This window comes from Rhincodon typus, chromosome 33 (assembly GCF_021869965.1).
Source record: "Rhincodon typus isolate 14 chromosome 33, sRhiTyp1.1, whole genome shotgun sequence".
In the NCBI taxonomy this organism is placed as follows: Eukaryota; Metazoa; Chordata; class Chondrichthyes; order Orectolobiformes; family Rhincodontidae; genus Rhincodon; species Rhincodon typus.
The window spans coordinates 6,872,932-6,897,931 of NC_063364.1; the positions used below are offsets into that span (position 1 = coordinate 6,872,932).

General features: G+C 42.1%; 1 protein-coding gene across 3 annotated transcripts in view; it reads right to left on the reverse strand.

Annotated features, from left to right (window-relative positions):
* zgc:158785 (uncharacterized protein LOC791214 homolog) overlaps positions 1 to 21,475 on the reverse strand; it is a 28,092-nt gene extending 6,617 nt beyond the window's left edge. Inside the window, exons 1-4 of one of the 3 annotated variants that reach the window (XM_048616026.1) lie at positions 21,417 to 21,475; positions 15,425 to 15,528; positions 6,127 to 6,401; positions 100 to 295 (exon numbers count right to left, since the gene is read on the reverse strand). In XM_048616026.1, coding sequence (XP_048471983.1) covers positions 100 to 295; positions 6,127 to 6,311 — 381 coding nt within the window. In that variant the 5' untranslated portion in view covers positions 6,312 to 6,401; positions 15,425 to 15,528; positions 21,417 to 21,475. Of the gene's footprint in view, positions 1 to 99; positions 296 to 6,126; positions 6,402 to 15,424; positions 15,529 to 15,656; positions 15,771 to 21,416 lie in introns of those variants that run through there. The other 2 variants (XM_048616027.1, XM_020512798.2) reach the window with 2 other exon arrangements.
* Between the last annotated feature and the right edge of the window lie 3,525 nt (positions 21,476 to 25,000).

Genomic DNA, 25,000 nt, shown 5'->3' on the forward strand with positions numbered 1-25,000 from the left:
GCCTAAAATGTTAATGAGCTGGCTGAGCCAGCAATCTTACATTTCACAGCCTTCCTTCTATTTTTCATTAAGAAAACAATGCAACAGTGCAATATTTACCTCTGTCAGTGGTCTCGGCATTCTCTCCAAAGCAAATTCAAAGTGACATACTTCACAGTGATTGGAACAGGAAGCTGCAAGCCATTGCTCGAGACAACTGCGATGAACTGTCCCCAGAGTCCCAGCACACTCGCATGGCGAGAGAAGGCTCTCTTTATCACTGGGTTCGTGGCAAATTCTGCAGATTGGAATATCACTGTGTAAAGTGGAAGGGGAAAAAACAACTGTGATATTTTATTCAAAACAATTCGACTGTAAAATTGAAGTCAAGAGTACTGAATAACAACACAGGAGGAGAAAAGAAACAAACTATTGTAAATGATACACATTGGTCAACATTTCTGATCTACTTCAGAATGGAAGACACATATGAACGGTACATTAATTTCAAAGTATTGCTAGTCACTGGTCTTTTCATTAGGGAAGACAAATATCTTCCTCTAACCACTCAACTATCTTCAAGACTGAAGTCATTCTTGGGCAAAGCAGAAGTTGATGAATGTGCAGCCAGTTTTATACCACTCCCACTTACATGGCAATTGGTCATTATGTAAAACTGGCTGTCTATTTGGTGGTGCCTGTTCTATGCTTACTGTCCAAGGCCAATTTCCACCCCACCCATTCAAAGCGTACATTTATAATGTGATAAGTTTTCATTTATTTCAAATTGTTCCAAAACAGTAACTTTAAATCTCTTTATAAATCATCGGTTAGGCTTCAAGTGCACCCAATTCTAGACAGCATACTTCAGGAAGAATGTTAAGGCTATCGAGCGGAGGTTTGCTGGATCAGTATCAGGGATAAGGAACCTCAATGCTTTAGCGAAGATCTGTTGCTCAGGTTGTGGCTGGAGTTGTTGGTTGGTTTGCTGAGCTGACTGGTTTTGGTGCAAATATTTCATCCCCCTTCTAGGTGACATCTTCAGTGCTGTGTAGGCTCCACTGAAGCGCTGTTCTGCTCATGAAATGTTTGCAAGATAACTAGTCAGCTCGGCAAATAAGGGGCCACAGTTACAAAGGGACAGAAAAACCTGGATCATTCTCATTTCAGCAGAGAAGGCCAGGGGAAGATTTAATAAGAGCTTCAAAGTTATAGGAGTTTGTTCTCGCAGGGAGGATGAAACTGTTTCCATTGCGGAAATGAAGAGCATTTTTCAAAAAAAAAAATCAGTAAGATGTAATCTGGAGTGGACTTTCTGTAAGGGAAACAGAAGTAGATTCAATATAACTTTCAAAATGGCACTGGACATGTACTCAAAAGGGAGAGAAAAAATTCTGCAAAAAAATGAAGTAGGATAGTGAGACCAACTGATTGTGTCCCTGCTTTAGGAGGGATGTTCTGAAATGTGAAAGGGTTCAGAAACGATTTACAAGGATATTGCCAGGGTTGGAGGGTTTGAGCTATGGCGGGCGAGGCGGGGGGGTGCTTAAGCTGAATAGGCTGGGGCTATTTTCTCTGGCATATCAGAGGCTGAGAGGTGACCTTATAGAGGTTTATAAAATCATGAGGGGCATGGAAAGGGTGAACAGCCAAAGTCTTTTCCCCAGGGTAGGGGAGTCCAAAACTAGAGGGCATAGGTTTAAGGTGAGAGGGAAAAGATTTAAAAAGGGATCTAAGGGGCAACTTTTTCACACAGAGGGTGCTGTGTGTATGGAATAAGTTGCTAGATGAAGTGGTGGAGGCTGGTACAGTTACAACATTTAAAAGGCATCTGGATGGGTATATGAATAAGAAGGGTTTAGAGGGATATGGGCCAAATACTGACAAATAGACTAGATTTATTCAGAATATCTAGTTGGCATGGGCGAGTCGAACCAAAGGGTCTGTTTCCATGCTGTATGACTCTATTAGATTTTTCAAAACTCTGATACATACACAATACACAATGCCGAATAGCCTCCTCCTCTGTTCGGGAATTCACTGACTCCAAATGGCTTTGCAAAATACCTGGGGAGTAGGGATTATCCAGTTTCATGGGATCTTTAAACTAAACACCTAGCGTAGCAGGCTCAATGGCTTTTTGCATTGACTGCTCATGCTGGATCTAACGTCATTATTTGTGAACGTAGTTGGGTAAGCACAAAAAATGGAATTCAGGTCACGGTCGAAGGGCTATTAAGAAGAAGCAACAAACACAGGTCTTGTCAGTGATGCCCACCTCCCATGAATACATTTTAAGAAAGTGAGCGGTTGCAAATGAATGTTGATAGATCATCGGAACATGGGCTTACTTCGCTGAAACTTCTCCTTTTCTCAGCCAACATTACACGGTTTTGCTTGACAGCAATCAGGAACAGATCCACATTTTATTTCTTCAAAACTGTTGCCCCTGAGAGGATCAGTTAATGTAGCACAGAACAGTTACACCGAGGTTATGAATGTTATTTTGGGTTCGGTGTCACCAAGCAATCTCCATGACAGGCCTCACACCACTTCTGCTGCCAAGTGAACCTTGTTTTAATCAAATAGAAGTAAATCCAAGGAACTGAAATGGGGACGTCAATTCCCTACACTAGCTACTGGAATGTGACCATCCAACACTCGCTTCCCTTCACAATGTTTACTGAAAATACTTTCCTGGCAGAGTGAATGGCTCTGATCCACAAGTGGTTTCTACTCATTTAAAACAGGTGAATAAATAGTAGAAGCCAGTGTTATTCACTCCAGTATTGCAGAAAAGTGTCACTAACTTATTTTTCAAGTATAGGAGCCCCAAGATTAACTTGGGACACAAAGCATGCATGTGGGCAGCTAGTTCCCCTCTCTCCCCCCGAGGTTCATGTGATTGAAACAATCAGACCTTGCTTTAATGTAATAGATTGACCGCCCTCTTGATTATTTTATTTTCTTGGCATCTTGTCGAGACGGCATTAGCCAGTCATGGTGTAACCCCAGAGGCAGACTTTTTACAAGGTTATATGTCCTGCCCTACATTTCTCTTCAGAGAAGTTTTAAGGACACAAAATAAGTCAAAAGACTCCTGAACATCCCTTCCTACAGACAATTCAGAAACCTCCCCTCAAAGTTTTACAGGAGGGTACACAAGGGGAAAACTTTTCCCCAACCCTTACAGGGCATCTCTGAGACAAGAATGAAGCACACTTGGACAGAGGTGACTGAACATTGTCAACATCACTCTCTTAGAGTTATGGAGTTGTACAGCATGGAAACGGATCCTTTGGTCCAACTTGTCCATGCTGAGATATCCTAAGTTAATCTAGTCCCATGGCCCATTTCCCTCCAAACACTTCCATATCCTTTCTGTAATGTGGCGACCAGAATTATTTCTAATTTGTGTATGTGTTTAATGTTACTGATTCTTCTCACATTTAGCAATTAATAAACTCACTGTAATGGGTTAAGTGAATAATCAAAAGGGAACCAGTTCATCTCTCCTCACTTGGAAGCCTAAGGGTTTATGGTATCCTGTCTGCAGTTTGGCTGCAGGTCCTCTTGCAGTAGATGCCACAGATCTCCAAACAGATGAATTGCTGTGGAATCAATTTCCCGGATATGCCCAGGAGTTTAATCTGGAAAAGCGTGAAGTGATGCATTCAGGCAGGTCTAACAAGGTAAGGGACTACATAATAAATGATAGTACCCCAAGTAGGACAAGATCAGTGGGACCTTGGTATGTATGTACATAGCTCCTTGAAGGATAGGTTAAGAAGACATGTGGGATACTTGCTTTTATTAATCAAGGTATCATATACAAGAGCCAGGAGCTTAATTTGGAGCTGTATACAGTATTAGTTAGGCCACAGCTGGAGCACTGTGTGTAATCCCGATCACTACACTATAGGAATTGCAATAGAAAAGGGTACAGAGGAAATTCACCAGGGTATTGCCTAGGCTGGAACGATTCAGCTATGAAGGTTAGGGTTGTTTACCTTAGAGGCTGTGGGGGGAAGAGCTGATTGAAGTGTACACGTATGAGAGGGCAATTACCAGAAGGCTTAGATTTAAGGTAAAGTTCAGGAGGTTTAGACAGGACTTAGCAGATTTTTGTTCACCCAGAAGGAAGTGGGTATGTGGAAGTGACTGCCTCAAAAGGGTGGTAAGAGGCAGAAACTGTCACAATGTTTAAAAATATTTAGTTGAACACTTGAAATACTATAGTATACAGTGTACTGGGAAATGGGATTAGAGTAGATAGGTGCTTGATGACCAGTATGGACACAATGGGCTGAAGGGCATTTTTCCATGCAGTAGAACTCCATGACCGTTCAGACCTAGTACACCACAGGAAACTGTTAACACCTGCACATTGTTAATCAAGAGTATTAAAAGGTATTGAGGCACCTTAGAGTGAAATATGTTGTTTGGAGAACTTTACACCTATTGCACTCTCTTAATTGCAATTTGAAATGCTTTGCCCTTGGGCTGTGTTCCTGATACGGAATGCATTTTGTAAATTTTAAGCTTTTTATAATAAGTTGAGTGGGATATCTTGAATCTTACAATGTAGAAACAGGCCATTCGGCTCATTGAGTCCATACCACCCCTCTGGAGAGCATCCCACCTACCCTATTCCCATAACCCTGCACTTCCCACAGCCAATCTATCTAGCCTGCACACCTCTCAACACTATAAGGCAATTCAGCATGGCCAATCCACCTAACCTGCACATCTTGGGACTGTGGAAGGAAACTGGAGCACCCGGACGAAACCCACGCAGACACAGGGAGAATGTCCATGTGGAGTCAGCACGTCACCCGAGGGTGGAATTGAACCCGGGTCCTTGGTGCTGTGAAGCAGCAGTGCTAACCACTGAGCCATTGTGCCACCCAAAATTTAAATTCCGCCGACTACTGCGGTAGGATTTGAACCCATGTTCCTAGAGCATTAGTTTTCTTAATTTTATTGCAAATGCTGTAATGTCCATGTCAAAATGTTTTTGTTCATATATTTAAATACATTTTGGCAAAATGAAATTGCCAAGGAATGCACCTGGTGGAACAGTGGCTAGGACAAGCTGTCACGGTGATATCTGGGCTCCTTGCCATACCGCCTGTGATCTTTCTCTGGACCCGCCTATAATTGTACTTCCCATATCTTGTTGGAAGTGAAGTGGTAATATATCTTTAAGATAAAAGCAAAATACTGCCAGTGCTGGAAATCTGAAATAAAAACAAAGTGCCAGAGGAACTCAGCAATTTGTGCAGTATCTGTGGAGGGAGAAACAGAATTAACGTTTTGTGTAATTATGACTTCTCGGAAAGTCTGACTTAACTCAAAGAAGCTGTTTCCTTTTGTGTTGGGGCTGCCAGAATTGCTAAATTTCTCTAGCATTTTCTGTTTTTAGTCACTAAAGTATCTTTAATACCAGGTCTTCCCTTCCTGACTGCCTAACCTTTCTGAACTTCAATAGCCGCTGCAAGTCACAACTTTTCACAAATAAAGTTCTAAATCATAATTCTTTCATTTGTATGCTCTTTCACTATAATAACACAGATCTTATGTATTTTGTAAACAAAAAAGAATGGCATTGGGGGACCTGGTCTGCCTTAACATGGAGTGCAAAACATGCTGGAATCTTGGGATTTCCCAGTTTTCTGACTCCTCCTCACCCAGTACAAACCAGTGGAACAAAATATCATGTTAAAAAAAAAGTCCTGGAGGTGGCATGGTGGCTCAGTGGTTAGGCACTGTTCCCTCACAGCGCCAGGGACCCGGGCTCAATTCCAATCTCAGGCGACTGTCTGTGTGGAGTTTGCACATTCGCCCCATGTCTGCATGGGTTTCCTCTGAGTGCTCCAGTTTCCTCCCACAATCCAAAGATGTGCAGGTTCGGTGGATTGGCCATACTAAGTTATCCATAGTGTCCAGGGATGTGTAGGTTAAACGGATTAGCAATGCGAAATACAGGGATAGGTAGGGGACTGGGTCTGGGTGACATGCTGTTCAGAAGGTTGGTGTGGACTTGATGGGCCAAATGGCCTGCTTCCACACTGCAGGGATTCTATGAATTGGTAGGCATTTTCCACTTGCACAGTCTGAGAGTATTTAGTGACTATAGGAACTAACCTAGAAATACTGCTGGTCACGGTCACTGATGATGGCAGATGTCCATCGCTGCCTGAACCCTCTATCACATATTGTGGCTTCTGTACATTCTCTGACAGCAGGTTGACAGACCAGCTGGCATTTGGCGAATTGTAACACACATTGTCCAACTGACACTCTGTTGCCTGTAAGTTATCAGCCTTCATGGTAACTGGGTGTCAAAGGCATTTTGTCCAATTCATAATACTTCCATCTATTCCAAATGGAGACACTGAAGTCACTAATATGGTATCCACCTTAAAGGGGGAGAAAACATAAATTACTTGTTTTGTGTATATAAAGCCAAGCCTGTATAGGCACATTCTATTCAATAAAAATATAACATTGGCAATCACTTACACTTACGTAGCTCTTCCTTCCAGCTCTAAAATGACCCAAGCCTTCACAGACATGAAAAATTTGCTACTGTACCAAAGATAGACATAAAGGCAGATAGGCAAACCTTGGTTGAAGAGATACATTATAAGGGCCTTCTTAAACGATGTAAGAGATGTGGAGAGAGATGGAAAGATTTAGGTGAGAATTTCAGAGTTAGACTTTAGTCAGCTGAAGAAACGGCTGTAAACAATGCAGGTGAAGGATGTGGGGGATGCATGAGAGGCTAAAACTGGAAGTGCACAGAGATCTCAAAAAAATTAAGAGCAGAGGAGGTTACGAAGATTGGAGGGATGAAGCCATAGACAGACCAGAGGCTATGATGATGAGAAGTTTTAAATCAAAGAGCTGATGGATGGGAGGGAAATGGGGAAAAGCGAACAAGAGTTGGAGCTGGTTAGGATATGAGCAGGAGAGATTAGGGTGAGTTTATGTTGATGCAGCATAAATGAGAGGCAGACCAGGATGACAATGGAACAGGACAGCCAAAAAAATTGCAAAAATATGGAAGAAAGCTTCAGTAGCTACAGACAGAGGCAGAAACAACAGGGTGGGTGATGTCTTGAAAGTGGACAGTGTTGGTGATGGAGATGGCTTAGAGTTGGATGCTCAGTTCAGGGTCAACTCTGATCATCCTGGTTTAACTAAGGCAGCATGTAGGCTAAAGAGAATGGTTTTGACTTTGTCAATGATTAACTGATTTTTTTTTTAAATTCATTCACAGGGTGTGGGCATTGCTGGCTAGGCTAGCACTTATTGCCTATTCCGAATTGCCCAGAGGGGAGTGAGTCAACCACATTGTTATAGGTCTGGAGTCACATACCGGCCAGACCAGGTAAGGATGGCTGTTTTCTTCCCTTTTCCAACAATCAACATTAGATTTTTAATTGCAGGTCTTTTTTTATTGAATTCAAATTCTACCATCTGTCATGGCAGGGTTTGAACTCAGGGACCCAGAACATTACTGGGTCTATGGATTAACAGTCTAGCAATAATACCACCAGGCCATTGTCACCCCTTATTTCAGCTCACTCATGACTTGATATCATACAGGCAGCGTACCAGGATTGAAAGTGGTGATTATGAGGCAGAGCTAGGTGTCTTTAGTATATGTAAATTGAAGTGATTTTTCCAACATATGACTGAGGAGCTACATACAGATTATACATAGGAAACATCAGGGATACATCATTAGGAGATTCCAGAAACAGCGCTGACGGTCACTCAAGAAGAGAGAATAGGAATCTGTATTATATCAGAAAGTATTATGAGCACAAAAGGCAAATTGTGTGGGCAGCATTTTAATGGGAATGGGGTTGAGATAAAGCAATATAAAACAAGCAATATTTAGTTTGGCAATCTTTGATATTTGCAAATTGATTGAAGAGTTCAGCATTAGGGTGCATCCTCTTAATTTTGTGGATTGTGGAATGAATTGCACACCTTCAGCTTCACTTACCATTACCTTTGTGTGAAAATATATTGTGGATAAATCATGGATAGTTTGCCAGATCAACAAGGAAGATGGCAAGAGCTACCTGATCTCATCCAGTGTCAATATGCAATAGCTGGCAACTCTGCATTCTACTGAACACAATGCAGTAACCCCCAACTCAGTCTTAGCATGTTTGAGCTCAGCTGTATTACCTTCACGAATTTGCTATCATTCACTGTTAAGACTCACTTGGGCAATTGCACGGGGTTCTCAAGATACAATATGAGATGATATTAGGGAAGACAAATACACAGAGAATTCTGAAAATTAAACCATAATGAACCAGCTTGAAATCGCTTGATTGGCACCACAACTACCGTAATCCATCTCTCCTCAGTAGTGGCAGTGTGGACGATCTGAAAGATGCACTGCAGAAACTGACTAAGACTCCTTAGACAGCACCTTCCAAACCCATGACTACTACTGTCTAGACAGGCAGCAGATAAATGGGAACACCACCACCTGCAAACTCCCCTTCAAGCCGCTCACCACCCCAATTCAGAAATACGTTACTGTTCCTTCACCATCACTGAGTAAAAATCCTGGAACTCCCTTCCTAATGGCATTGCAGTTTAAGAAGGCAGCTCACCACTACCTTCTCAAAGGCAACTAGGTATGGGCAATACATGCTGACCCAGCCAGCAATGCCCACGTCCCACAAATGAATAACAAAGTCCAACTGTTCACTTTATAGCTTAATAACAAACCTCCAAATAGAGTGATAGAGTTATACAGCACGGAAGCAGACCCTTCGGTCCAACTAGTCCATGCCAACCATAACCCCAAACTAAACTAGTCCCACCTGCCTGCTCATGACCCATATCAGCAACAGCTACCAGCTTATGGTGTACACTAATATATCAAAGTTTATCATCCTTTACCAACATTAGTCCACTTTTTGGTCCTGGGCGTTGAGTCAGATGAGATGGGTCAGTTATTTGTGGTCTGTGTTTTTCCCAAACTTGTTGATACAGTTGTGCTGGTGAGTAGGGCTGTTGTTTGATGTTCTTGTGGACAAAGCCGTTAAGGACACTGCAATATGCCCCTGTCTCTAGTCGGTGGCTGGAGTGAGGGGCCATTTTTCTTACCTGTGAGGGAGCTCCTGTTTCTGGATGCATGCTAGCTCATATCTCCAACACCCCGACCCTGATCTTCAACCACTCCCTCAATCATCAGTGTGACTAATCTGTTACAATGTCGCAGTCTTCACTGGCTAGTCCTGATTCTCTTTGGCTTCTTGATCAAGGAAATATTGAATTATCCGGAATACAATATTTTGAATTAAAATGGAACAACATCTTTGAAAGAAATGTATTCAGAAAATCTTTACTGTACATGGTGACAGAACAAAGGATTATCTAATAACAATTATGATATTGCGATCTCATCACCTCTTCGATATTGTTACTGACTGATCCTTGGATACTGTGGCTTTTTTTCTGTGCTGGTGAAAACAATCTTTTTCCTCCCAAGTAATGTTTTGGATAGCAAAGTGACTATAAATCTATTTTTCCTTAAGCAAATCTAAAAGTGAAGTACAATCAATGCCACAAATGTAAAACTTGACATAATATTTCACTTGTTTGAGTACTACCTTCCAGCTGGAAATGTGAACAGTGTCTCACCTTTTGATAACCAGTACAGCTCCGACATTAATCACACAGCTCCATATCTGCCAAAGAGCTCCCTATCAGTTCCAACAGTGCTTCAGGGCTTGAGCTCCTCATTTCCGAGATTACGATAACTGCTCCTTCCCATCAAAGAGTCTCTAGACAGCACTGGAGTCAGAGCTATTCCAACTTTCCTTGCAACCAATTACTTGTCAAAATAAATAATAAAATACAAAAACAGAGAAGAATTTGGGGCTTGGATAAGGGACAGCCCTACTGTTCTGCCAGAAAAACTTTGAGGCTTTGTTCTAAATCTTATGCTGCTTGTACAGTCAAAGTTGGAACTTCAGTTGGGAGATGGACATCAGGACACTGTGGAACTCATGATACAGCGATGTGCATTGTAATTGCCCAGGAAGCCAATAGGCTTATATCTGTTGCCTGGGACCCACCGAAAATCTCTTTGACATTGAGCTCAAAGCTGTGATTTAAGCCTGACAACTAGGACTCAATTGTATACTCACCAAGGAAACAGTACACTGGTTAATAATTAGTGTAAGTCAGTGATTAACTAAAATAATCGAACTGAGCACCATAGCAGATCACTGCAATCACACAACCTACCCACCACCCCTAGAAACCAAGCCTGATTCTAATCTTCCATCACCACCAAGCTCTGGGGCAGGACTTGAACCCAGCGAGTCTCCTGGTTCAGAGACAGAGGAGCTAGCTACTGTGCCAAACTTTCAAGATTATAATAGCTGGCCCCAAATGGAGCTAGAAGGAATTACATTTATGAATTATTTAAATATCTGGTACGGACTAATAATGCATTACTGTACACCATCTTCAAAATGCTGACATTTCTAAGCATAAAACTTTCCAACAAAAGCTTTACCTGTGGCAGCAAAAAGTGCTGACAAAGGATTTCTTATATTGGAATTGGTTCCTGTATTTCAAGGCATTATTTCAAAGAACAGCAGGGGCATTCTTACCAGGCCATTACTCTTCCTTCTTCCAACATTAGTTAAACAGCATACAGACAATGTCCAAGTTCTGATGTCAGGAACCCTCCACAAATATCTTTGATTCGGAGCTCACAGCAGAGACTTGGGTGGGATATGCAGGACACATTGTTTGAGAGATTTTGTTGTATGCAAATTTACTTTATTTTTACAGTGACTACACTTCAAATAAAAGTGCATTTGAACATTCCAAGGTTGTGAAAGCTGCCAAAATACAAACCTTTCTTTCCTGCAAAACAGAATCATGGCACCAGTGAAAGCCGTGATCAGCAAAGTGCACTCTCGCTATACGCTTTGTTTCTGCTTCGAAGCAGGTTCCACATATCTTACTGAATCACAGAATGATACAGCACAGAAAGAGGTTATTTCCTGCTTTGATTCCATTGCTCCCCAAATGTTTCTTTCCTTCAACTATTTATCCAATTCCCTTCAGAAAATTATTATTGTATCAGCTTCTACTATCTGCTTAAGGTAACGTAAGCCAGACTTGGAAACAGTCGCGTGTTATCTCTAGTTCCTTTGCCAATTCTCTTAAATCCCTTTTCTGCCACTGGTTTTGAATACCATTTTAACCCCCCTCCTTTATCTTCTCTGCGCCAAGAACAGCTTCATCACTTTCGTCATACAACTACTTCCATGCTTGATAAACGTACTGACAATGGAATTCTGTGCTGACTAAACGTCATTCCTTAAACTTGATTGATTAGTATGGACCTGAGACATTAACAGAAAGGGGCAACAGACTTTTACCCAGCTCAAGAAACCTGATATTACACATAAAGCAATGAAAATTTGTCAGTGGTCTATATTGTACAATTGCGCTATATAAAGTCTAGTTATATACAAATTGCATGTAATGTGGCTGCAAATATTTAATCTAGGGTATGCTTTTACTATCAGTACAACAATATCATTAACATCAGAATCCATTCTTTGATTCACACTGACAAATACTGTTTGTTAAATGGCATCAATTTACCACTCTTCCCTTTGGCAAAATTTCTTTTCTTAAATAAATTTTGATAATTTGCAGGAAAAAATAATTGCAGTTGCATATTTCATATGGCACATTATCTGGTAGGATCCAAAACAATTATTACATTATTCTTCTATTTATTGTAAATAAAATTGTTTTTAGTTGCAGTATGTAATTGTTACCTTTATTCCTCTGTAACTATATAAATGACCAACATTTTCCCACAAATTATCAAAGGAGATAATCAAATTATCTCAGAATATACTACTTGAAACTAACCACTAACACACATACAAACAATAAAAATACATCTGAATATCTAACATCCAGTTCAGAGATTAAACGATTTTATATTAAAATATATTGTTAAAATGCAAGTAATTTTTAAATACAGCTTATAAGTTAACATGAATGTGTGCCTAATTATGAATGTATGCACGGGTATATGACTGGATGCAATTGTAAGTATTGTATATGGATGCCTAATGGAGTGTCATACAGATCAGTGCTGGGCTCACAATTACTTAAGAATATATATTAATGTCTTGGATGAATGAAGTAAATGTACTATAGCTAGGTTTGTGGATTACAAAAATAAATGGAAAGGCAAGTGGTGAGGATGACACAAAAGGGTCGGCAGAGGGATACAGACAGGTTAAGTGAGCGAGTAAAAACTTGGTAGATGGAATATAATGTGGGAAAATATAGCAGGAAGAATAGAGGAGGTGATTATTTAAACAAGAAAAGATTGCAGAAAATTGCAGCACAGAGCGATTTGAACGTCCCCATGCATGAAATCACAAAAAGCCAATGCAGTGATTGTAATGAGGTCAGCAAGGTGGATCTCACAGAACGAGCTTCCCGACTAGGGCTGTTAACCTGGTCCAATCAGGGAGCCCTGGCTGACACATATAAACAGGAGTGTCAGATGTTCTGCTCACTCAGAATTGGCTCTGAGGGAACTGGATCAGTGTCAAGTACTGTTCAAGCGTAAATAAAGGGTGACTTGATGATGGGATACCGGCCTATGTGGAGTTATTTCAGCTAACATCTTAGCTCAGCAGGTAATAGGGAAAGCAAATGGAATATTGACCATTATTTCAAAGGAAAGGGAGAATACAAAGAGAAGTCTCACTAAAACAATACATGGCACTAATCAGACCACACCTGGAATACTGGGATCAATTTTGGTCCCCTATGCATGGAAAGATATACTGGCATTGGAGACAGTCCAGAGAAAGTTCACAAAGGTTGATCCTGGATATGGAGGGATTTTCTTATGAGGAGGTTGAATAGGTTGGGCTTGTACTCATAGGAGATTAGAAGAATGAGGGACAACTTAATTGAAACATACAAGATTCTTTGAAGATGTGACAGAGTAGATGCAGAAACATTGTTTGTTTGTGTCCCCTTGTGGGATAGTCTAGGCCCAGAGGACAATCTCAAAGTAAGGGGTTGCCCATTTAAGACCGAGATGAAGAAGAATTTCTTCTTTTAGAGAGTAGTGAATTTGTGGAATTCTTTAGCACAGAGGGCTTTAGAGGCTGTGTTGTGAAGTATATGCAAGGATGAAGTAGACAGATTTTTAATGAGTAAGGAATCAAGGGTTGGGGAAAGGCAGGAAGTGGAGTCATGGATTATCGGACCAGTCATGATCTCATTGAATGGCAGAACAGACTTGATAGGCTCAATGGCCTATTTCTTATAGCAGGAGTCAGTCAGCCAAACCCTTAACACAACTCAGTCATTCAATTAAATTAGATTACTGCTGATCTTTTACATCAATTCCACTTTCTTACTCTGTCCCACATTCCTGGAGTTCCGTAGTGCTATGAATTATGATGAATTAACTACTGGGCCTCGATCCTGGCCCTGCTCTTGCACAGTTTAGGAGATATAAAATTATGATGTCCCTAGTTTGAGGTGGACAATCCACCACGGTTCCCGAGATCATAGAATCCCTACAGTGCAGGTAGAGGCCATTTGGCCCATTGAGTCTGCCTCAATTCTCCAAAGAGCATCTCACCACCCCCACGTTTACCATGGCTAATCCACCTAACCTGCACATCTTCGGACTGTAGGAGAAAACTACAGCACCCAGCAGAAACCCCCATAGACACTGTGAGAACATGTAAACTCCACCCAGTCACCCATGGTTGAAATTAAACCCTGTCGTTGGCATTGTGAGGTAACAGTGCTAACCAGCATGCCACCATGTTGCCCATGCAGCAATCCTTCTTGATCTGTAGATTTTAACCTATAAATCCATCTGAAGGAAATTATATTGTTTTAGGAATTAACATGGTTCAGTTGTGTTTACCGTATTGGACGACTTATCTGGAAGTTTGGATTAATATCTAGAAAGGTCAAGGTTAGATTCAGCACTTTTCACATCCACAAAGTAATGGAAGGTGCTGTCGATGGTGTTATCAGTCAGCACCTAATTCATCAATAGCTTGCTCACAATGTTTGGTGCAGCTTCTACCAGGGTCACTTGGCTCTTGGCCTCATTACAGCCTTGCTCCAAAGATAGAGAAAATGTGTTTAATGTCAAACTACCCTTGATATCAGGGTAGCATTTGACAAGAACAGGAATTGGTAGCATAATAGAGTTCCCCATAAAGGGTTAATTGTACTAGTTTACAAGAAGAAAGTGACATACACTCATATGACTGGATAGTCTAAGAGAAAGTTACACAGAGGAAAACTAGCATGAGAGTGTTCTTATAAATATAAGTATTTTATAATAAGGTTAGAGTATCTAATAGCTAGCTTTGAGTTATTGAACTTACTCCAACCCAACAATTTGTAACTAAATGGCAGAGCAGGTTCGAGGAACTATGTAACCTCCTGCTCCTAACTCGTAGGTTTGTTCACAATGTATGTCAACTCACTTCTCAAGACAAGCAATGAATGCCTTGTCAGCAATGCCCAGAATGTTTTTAGATAAAATTATTTATCTTGACCTAGTAAAAACTAGCTAAATTAGAATATCAGAGTCTGATTTTTCCTTCTCAGTATTCCACATGTAGCTTTATTTCTGCGTGGTACATCATTCAGCCCTACTCATACTGAGACTCAATATAGGAATATTAAGATTTACATTCAAGGTCAGTGCTCATTATAGATATGGATTGAGTTGATGGAACAGCTTGCTGGATCTATGAAATCTTCACCAAAGGCTTCTGTACAGTGACCAGGTGGCTATGAAATTCACCTAGATTTGTCAAAATTCCATATTTGCACCACTAAACAGAATCGATTTTTTAAATGAAAAAAATAACATCGATTGTACTGAGTAGGTACAATCCAACTCACCCTGTTAAACAATTTACAAAACACACTATAAAAGTTAAATCAGAGTTAATAGATGATCAAACAGGCCCAAATTGTTGGGAAAAGAATGACATTAAATGGTTAAACACTTCATTCATGGCACACCATTGCAATAATTAATAAGTTAAAAGCAGTGACATGATTAATACCTCTGGAGCTCTTAACGCGGTTGAACAATATAGCAGGACTTGTTTTTCACAATACGTTTCAAAAATATGAATGAATCCAGCGAAAAATACATTTTTCTTTCCAAATAAAACCTGAAATGGCTACGTCCTACACGTAGCAATAAAACCATCAAACTCAAGTGAAAACACACTGACTCATTCTGGCGAAAATTCCACTTAAAATGTTAAAAAGTCCACGCGATTGAATATTGTAATTGCGAGATTCGTTCTTAAAAAGTCACTTTTTTTAAAAAACAAGCAGGAGTTAACTTTACCTGACCTGGAGAAACTGGTTTATAATCAGTTCACTGCAGCTTTTCATCCAGTGCCTGGTAACATCAGTGGACTGCCAGGCCAGTTTCCAATCGGATGATGAGCACTGAAATGGAAGCAAAACAAAAATACAACCTTTTCTGTTACTATCTCCCGCTCGCAACAATTCACGCTCATTCCACGTTCCAGCAAAACTGTTCCCACAACTCTTCCACAGCTCTCTCGCATACTTACAGCCCGATTCCAAGCTGATCGCTCAACCAATACTGGTTAATAATTCACAGCAAAGGAACAGGCATCAGGAAACCAATCACAGAACTCAAAAGGTAAATTCACATTTATATATACACATATATCTCCACGGAGAAATATTTCAAATTAGAGGATTGTAACTGTGCCACAGATATCCAATAATGAATACTGCACAAAGGCCCAGTCATCATAAAAACTAGGTCAGGATAATCCACCAGTTGAACCCACCCCTCTTGACGTGTAGTGATAGCTGCACAGTGCCTGTTCTATGTACCTGATCAGAGTGAGTGCGGAGCTGGAGGAGGTTTTTGCTATACTCTCTCAGGTTGACGTTACTATCCTTGTAATCCTGGGGTTTCTCGCCAGCCCCTAAGGGAGATGATGGCCTAGTGATATTATCACTGCACTGTTAAGCCAGCGAGCTAATGTTCTGGGGACAAAAACAGAAGTTGCTGGAAAAGCTCAGCAGGTCTGGCAGCATCTACGAAGAGAAAATCAGAGTTAACGTTTCAGACCCGGTGACCCTTCCTCAGTTCTTTCGGTTTTTATTTAATGTTCTGGGAACCCAGGTTCAAATCCTTTAAGGCAGATGGTGGAATTTGAATTCGATAAATGTCTGGAATTAAGAGTCTAATGATGACCATGAATAAATTGTCAGGAAAAATGCATCTGCCCTTTCGGGAAGGAAATTGCCATCCTTACTTGGTCTGGCCTACATGTGACTCCAGACCCCACAGTAATATGGTTGACTCTTAACTGCCCTCTGGGCAATTAGGGATGGGCAATAAATAGGGATGGGCAGTAAATAGGGATGGCCTAGCGAGCGATGCCCTCATCCCATGAATGAATAAAAAAATACACATTAATACTTAGCATCAGGGGCAGTGCATTCATAATGTAGTTTTGATGGAGTGCTGGTGTAAAGACAGTCCAGTTGTGCACTGACTCTCACAGCAACAAAAAGCAACTTCATTTACATAGCCCCTGTGATGGAAGTAAAGTCACCCAAAGACCCTTTACAGGAATGTTATGAAATCATATTAAAATATGTGATAGTACTATGGCTTTAAGAAGTGTATTTTGTCCTGGGTTTTTTTTGAAGAGAGGTTTTAAAGCAGAGGTATAGAGCAGTCTACCAGAGCCACTAGTGTAACTAGTTTGTGAGGCCTTTTTTTCAAGTTGGAACAATAGAAGCAGCCTGAATGGATGTGGTCAAACTCCCCCAGAACCAGGATTTTTTTTTAGTTACAGCAGTAGCAGTTGTTGCTGGGATCTCAGCAGGGTTGGAAGCTGCTGTATTCTCTCTGAGAGTTCTCTTGATGTTTTTCCTTCTGGGCTGCTGGAGTTGTATGTAAGACATTCTGTTTTCTGAATTTGCTTTTTGCCAAGGGTGTGTTTATGGGATGTTACTATATCGGAAGAGTTACTGTTTAATAGTTAAACAATCTATTATTCTGTGAAATTTCCCAATAGAGTTACAGTTAAGCCAATTCTTTTCTTTATTCTTTCTTTTCTTGTATTTTAACTACAGTGTATGAATAAAGTGTGTTTTGATTAAGGTCGAGTAGTTCGACCAATCAAATTGCATCTGGAACGCAACACCTTACATTTTACTTTAAAATAAGAAAAAGTTAGGGTCTGCGCTATCTTCTGAATATTTTTGAGGCAGTTTGGTCTGGTCTATAACAAATAGAAGATCACCAGCATGGAAAGTGATATAGGGAAACATTGAGGTTGGGCACAGAATTCCAGAAGGTGGTGAGGCCTTTGGAACCCTCTTGCTGTAAAAGAAGCGGAGTTCTTGATTGTTTTTTTAAGGCAGAGGTAGATTCTTGGTAAGCAAAGCAGGTGAAAGCTTTTCAGAGATAGATGGGAATGTGGATTTGAGATTACAGTCAGATCAGGCATGATAGTAAGAATAGCTGAGCAGAGTTTGAAGGGCTGAATGGCCTACTCCTAATTCATATGTATGTAATGTAGGGTATAGTGATTATTAACAGGTCAGCCAGCTGAACATCATGGAATTTGAGTTTCCTGTTTGGGGCTGTTAATCTGGTCCAATCAGGGTGCCCTGCCTGACATAAATAGGTTGAGTGTCAGAGGTACTGACACTCTGGTATTATAGTCTGTATGAGGCAGCACTATAGTCAAGGACTATTCATGTGTAAATAAAGGGTGACTTGGTGAGGGATACCGACCCTGTGGAGTTATTTCATAGGGTTTCAACTGCAAAAGACAGTGTGGTTCAATAACGTCCTTGAGAGAAGGAAATCTGCCGTCCTTACCTGGCCTGGCTTACACTTGACTCCATACCCACAATGGGGATGTCTGAAATAGTCATTCAGGTATCAAAAGTTGCAACAAAGTTGAATAAAGATAAACTGGAGGGACCACCCACATTGGCATAGACACATACACCTGACTTAAAAATTTATTATCATCACATCAACGTTTGTGGGTCAAAATCCTGGAACACTCAACCAAAAAAAAGTGAACTTAAAAAAAAAGACAGGCGTGGTGTGATTCAAATCAGGACTGTATAGAGGCCATAATTGCTGATTTCGGAGGGCTGCAGCAGGGTACAGAGTTAGGAAAGGATCAAATTGATATATAGATTAGGTTGATTTGGAAACAAGGGTAGTTCTGGACTGACAATACAACAATGTCAGCCAGAACAGGAGTAGTGGGTGATTTGGATCTGATGTGGATTAAAATGTAGGCAGCAGGGTACATGAGCTCAAGTGTACAGAGGATAGAAGGTGGGACACCAGCCAGGAATACACTAGAATTGTGTCTAATACCCAAAGGACATAGAGTCGTTCAGTCATATAGCCTGGAAACAGACCCTTCAATCCGACTAGTGCACGCTGACCATATTTCAAAACTAAACTAGTCCCACCTGCCTGCATTTGGCCCATATCCCTCCAAACCTTTCTTATTCTTGTACTTATCCAAATGTCTTTTAAATGTTATAACTGTACCAGCATCTAACCTGTCCACTTAGCTCTGCCGACTCTTGTCATCTTCACCACTTGCCTTTCCACCTACTTTTGTGTCATCCACAGACTGGTAATAGTATATTAATTTTCCTCACCCAAGTTATGAATTGATATGGTAAATAACTGACCCCAGCATTGATCCCTGTGGGACTGATCCACTATTTACAGATATGGTTCGGGGTTTCAGCAACATATCAGCTGAAGCCAGGTAAACAGGCCTTTGTTTTGAGGTGGAAGAAGGAAGCATTGGCTGACACAGTGGAACAAGTGTTCAGAAAATCAGTTCAGGGTTAAGTATAAAGCCAAGGCTGTGAGCAAACCAATAGCATTTCCACTAGGATGGTGAGTTCAATCCTGTCAAAGACAGTCTGCAGGTTGAGAAGGAGCAGGAGGATCATTCACCACGGTCACCGTGACACAGGGTGTCATTTGTGACTTTGATGTATACTGTTTCATTGCAGCGTCAGGGTAGCAACCTGAATGGAGTGGTTCAATCATGGCATTGTGTAAAACATGGGCATGCATCCAGATCAGCTTCTGAGACAGAACATATTTGTACGGCACCTTTCACATTCTGACCATATTCTAAAACTGTTTCACAGCTGATTGTCTTTTTAAGCTTTGTTTTAATGGTATATGGTGCCAGTGGCAAGGCCAAGCATTTGATGCCCATCTCTAATCACTTTGAAATGAGTAGTTCGCCAGGCCATTTCGGAAGGCAGTCAAAAATCAACCACGTTACACTGTGTCTGGAGTCACATGTAGGGCAGACCAGGTCCTCCCCTAAAGGACAGGAGGTAACTAGAAAAGTTTTTATAACAATCAATGATAGTATCATGTCACCATGCCTGAGACAGGCTTCTAAATTCCACAAGTTGCTGTTGTAGGATTTGAACATACATTGCTAGAACTTTGTAGAAACCGAAAGAACTGTGGATGCTGTAAATCAGGAACAAAAACTGAAGTTGCTGGAAAAGCTCAGCAGGTCTGGCAGCATCTGTGAAGAAAAAAAATATCAAAGTTAACGTTTCGAGTTCAATGATCCTTCCTCAGAACTGATGGTAGCTGGGAAAATGTCGGTTTATATGCAGAAAATAGGGAAGGGGATGGAGTAGGGAGTAAACGACAGGATAGAGCCTACAGAGAGAGAAGAACAGTTGGACAGACAAAGGAGTTGATAACGATCTGGCTAGGAGGATGAATAGTTATTAATGAGGACTGTTAGTGACTAACAATAGGTAGTGTGTAATGGCAGGCTTTGTGATAACAAGGCCTGGTGTGTGGGGTAGGGGGCTAGGACATGGGAGAGATTAAGCCCTAAAATTATTGAACTCGATATTGAGTGTGGAGGGCTGTAGGGTCCCCAAGCGGAAAATGAGGTGTTGTTCTTCCAGCTTGTGTTGAGCTTCGCTGGAACATTGCAGCAGGCCAGAGACAGAGGTGTTGGTCCGAGAACAGGGTGGTCTGTTAAAGTGGCAGGCAACTGGAAACTCGGGGTCTTTTTTGCGAGCAGAATGGAGATGTTCTGCGAAGCGGTCACCCAGCCTACGCTTCGTTTCCCCAATGAAGAGGAAACCACATTGTTTTTGTCACGAGAATTTTGGCCTAGGAGCCTGAAATACTCATCTTGTGATAGTGCTACTACATCTTTCCCCAATTATTTTTGAAGTTATTTAGACAATGGCAGAAGCCCAGTTTATATTGAGCAAGATGACGCAAATAGGACCAAAATAACCATTGTTTTTGGCAGTATCAATCAAGGGAATAATATGAGCCAGGCATCAGCAGACCTCATCTGCCCTTCTTCACAGAGTGTCGTGGGATTTTTCCATCATTTGTTTCAGTGTATGAGACCGCCATTATCCATGCTGTCTGAAGAGTGGAACCTCCAACTGTGCAGCATTCCCTCAGTTTGGCACCAAAGTTTCACCTTAGCTTCATCCTGACGAGGTTTGAATCCACGAGTATCTGACTCAGAACTGAGCGTTACCTGCTGACAGAAGCTGTCATGTAACTGAAAGCGAATTGCCCCTTGAATATTCCATAGCTCCCAAAGTAAAAACAGTAAGTACATCATAATTTGACAAAGTGGTCATTAGAAATTTAACCAATAACTGTAAATTTTTATGCTAGGTTGTGAGATCACCTGAGCACCCTGATGAGATTGTCTCTCTGTATAAGCGAGTCTTTCCTCTCCTGTTGGTTGATAAGTCTACGTTGCTATAGCACCAATGAAATGATGTCACAGATATGTGAGTTCTATGTCACTGTTATTCCTCGTGCACTCTCACTGGTCACACTGCCTTGACTTTGTACAATGTGCTCACAAGGCAGTGATAACAGTTTCTCAAAATTCTTTTAGACGACAAATAAACGTTTGTCTCTGCAATGCTACCCTTGACAGTGTGAGATAGCAAGCTGTTAGGCTGCATCATTCCCTTGTCAGAGCAGCACTATAATTATCACAATGAACCCTGTACTTTTACAGCACAGTAAACTGTTTATTTTCCTATCCTATCTCTGTCAGCTCTTTGATCACAAAAGAAAAACACAATTCCACTGCCCACACTTTTTCCATAGGCCTGTGCCTTCCTCCCCTTCAAATATTTGTTTAGTCTTGGAAACTGAGTCTGATTAATATGATCCCCAAACTGTTTATTCAGTCACCAACATCTCTTCAGTCTGTTTTATCTTTTCCTTGATGTCTTATCTTCTTCTACCTATAAATGCAACTGTTATCTACCTGTTGTCTGTGTCTTGCTAAAGTCCTTTCTGTCAAACCTGTTGATATTCTGAGGCATTGTAACAGTCAAGGATAAACACTGGCACTTCCCTGTAGGATGGGCTGAAGAGCTGGAATATCCCACTACAACACCACCAATGACAGGGAGGTGTAATTACCTTCGCAAATCTACATTGGTGAATGTAGCACTCCTGTGGTGCAGTGATAGTGTCCCTGCCTCTGAGCCATGGGATCTGGAGTCAAGTTCTCCCTACTCCACATGTGTGTTACAACACTTGTGAACAGTTTGATTAAAAGGGAAAAAAAATCTAATGTAAATGGGGAAAATATTGGCACAAAACTGTAATATTAATGTGACACTAAACCACATCCTTGACATTAAATGTTTGCAGAGGATAGCAGTTCTATTTGCAAAGTGCCTGTGCTGTTAGTTATGGTAAATTTGTAATAATACTTTGTTAAAATCTAGAAGCTGGCAACAACATTTAGAAAGTCAAGTGAACTTGTTTTTAAGTAAGTGCAAGTTGCATTGTGTTTTTTTTTGCAAAGTATCTCACCATGAGACCTGGTGAGATTTATCACAACATATTATCAAACTTGACTCATTACTGACCCACCCCGACACTATGATGTGTCCCATATCTGATTCTAGCTCTATCTTAGGACGCACCATTCCTGGAAGAGCAGTACTAACTGCATATCCACCAAAAGATCAGTATCACTAGCATCTAGGGCAATTCTTTAAAAGACTGCTGTGTAGCTGGACAAACAATGTCATCTGAAGCTGCCCTGTTCCATGATGCACTCAGTGCAAAGATGCCACTGTGATTCTCTCACAGGAGACTGGAATTGCTCTTCCCAGCGCACCAGCAGGGAACCATTGAAAGCAGACCCTGGCAGTTTGGTCTGAGGTTCTTACATAGCTCAGTGCTGACTCCATACAATTGACTCCATCCAAGTAAGCAGTGCCTCAAGGAGCTCAATTACCTCCTCCGCTCTGCCAAGGTAATTGCCACACTCCTCTCTGCTACTTCAGATTCACTCTGCCTCTGCTACAGCACCCACTTCCTACCAAAGCTTATGCTCTGCCGATCACAGTATCGCCTGTAACATCTTCCCTCATTCGTCCTCAGCCACCCCAAATCCACACCCCCCCCCCCCCACCGACACTACTTTGCAGTCTTTGTGCTGCCTACTCCACTCTGTCAGAACACCTCACCACCTACACCCACTCAAATAGTTGTGCTGCCACTTCCATCTCATTCAATCCTTCCCTTTCTCTCATTGCAGGAGAAGACAGTCCACAATAGGATGGAAAGGGCCTGAGCATGCTCAAAATTATACTCTTTGGTCCCTACTGTAGCTGCTCCTGCAGTGACGCTAAGATATCCATGTTCCACTGACAACTAAGTACACTGTTCATTCTACTGTATCTGTCACATTAACCCCACAGCAGTGTCATTCATTGCACATCACTTCTAACCATATTCACTGCTTCATTCTCTTTTGTCTTGCATGTACTAGAAAGATGTCCAACACTTTGGCAGAGCCACCTCATTGACCTCTGAGGGTCAAAGTACTGAGTTCTCAGAGGAAGCATTGGCAAGACTGCCTCCTGCAGCCCCCACCGGCTCAGATACTGACACCTCAGTGGGAACATTAGGAATGGAGGGTGTGACTATACAATCTGGTGGGCACCTCACTGTGACAGCTTCACAGCTGGCAGAGGGAGAAACGACCCAGGCCAGTGGCACTCGGGTGTCTGCCTGAGACCAGGCTCCTGCTCAGCCCCAGGCATGAGAGGGCCCTGTGGTGTGGGTAATCAGGGACTTTGTCCACATGCGCAGGGAGGACCAGACGCAGCAGGCAGCGATGTGGGACACAATGGTCCCCATTGCCCAAAGGCTGCAGCAATGCAGTGAGTAACGCTGCCTCCATGGACAGGTTGGCAGTGCCATGGAGAGCCAGACCCAGCACCCTCAGGGGCTGCTGGAGAGGGGCACACACCCACACTCCATTGTCCCAGACATTGGTCCTCAGGACCAAAGGCACTGTGACAGGGGGATGGGGAGCCTGGTGCCCACTCCAGGTGCTCCTTCCTCACAAGGAGACAGGGCAGTGCCTGGAGGGACCCAGCTGGATGAGGAACATCAGACGTCTCCTCTCAGGACAGTGCAGAAGTGGCTGGGTCCTCCATCTTCAACCCTTGGAAATTGAAGCTGAGGCAGGTCCGCTTGTCTGTTGGGGGCACAAATGCTCCTGAGATTGGCTGACTAAACCTCTCAGGCTGATGCTGAGCAGAACTGTCTGCTCCTTCCACCCAGCTGTGGAACCAGGTACTGCAAAGAGACATAGTGGGAGCGAGAGAAAGAAGAAAACCTATTGTGGGCACGATCAAAGTGACAAGATCTCACATTTGTATAAATTGAATTGTTTTGGCACTACATCTCTTTATTAGACTGTCTCTGTAGCCCTGAATGTAACTGTTGCAGCATTATGTCTAACTTCATGTCTATACAGGGTATACCATGGATCTGTGTCTGTGTTGAGAAGCTGCTGCAGAAAGTGGAAACAAGAGGACTGAGGCATACACAGGGCAATGGGTCTAGGTGACACCATTTCCCCTTGTCCTGCAACATCCCTTCTCTGCCCAAAGTGTTGGTGCTGAATGAAGTGGTCAGTGATGTATGGGGCAGGGAGACGTACAGTACACAGGGGGCCAGTGCGTTGGGATTGCCAGGAATTAGGGAGCCTGCAGGTCTGTGTCCTATACAGGGTCCGGGTCTGAGTGTAATTCTTTTGCCCTCCAAAGGGCCTCAGATTGGTGGGTCCTGCAGGCCCCTCCCCTACAGGTCGAGACACTTACCCTGCCCACTCCCGGTGTGGCCACTGCCATTTTCCTTCCTATTGCGTACTTTCGATTTCTAGCACAATGAAAGGTGATGGTGTGGGCTGGAGAGTTCTAGTTGTGAGAGAGATTGGACAGCCTGAGGTGGTTTTCCTTAGAGGAGATTGAGAGGGAACGTGATTGAGATAATATTATAAGGGGCATAGATAGGGTAGACAGGAAGAAACATTTTCCCCTTGTTGGAGGGATCGTTGAGCAGGGGGCATAGATTTAAGGCGAGGGACAAGAGGTTTAGAGGAGATTGAGGAACTCACTGCCTATAAGAGTGGTATTGAACATTGAAGAAGTATTTGGGTGTGCACTTGTGAATCCAAGGAATACACAGTACTGGGCCAAGTGCTGAAAAATGGGATTAGAATAGTTAGGGGCTTGTTTTTGACTGGTATGGATGCGATGGGTCAAAGGGCCTTTTTCTGGGCTGTAGATCTCTATGTCTCTTTTACTGAGCACCCTTTACATATTGGTGAGGGTCTGGAACACACAGATTCTCTCCGTGATAGCCCTTCCTACAAACTCTTATCACATCTCACCAGATCCCCACCCAAACCGGTTACATGAGCTTCCAGCTGCCCACCCTTCAACCCCACCCCTCACCCCCCAGTCCCTGGTGACTGTGCCAGGTGTGGTCATACCCTGTTCTTCCTTGAAAACAGAGTGCTCCTGACCTTGGAGAAAT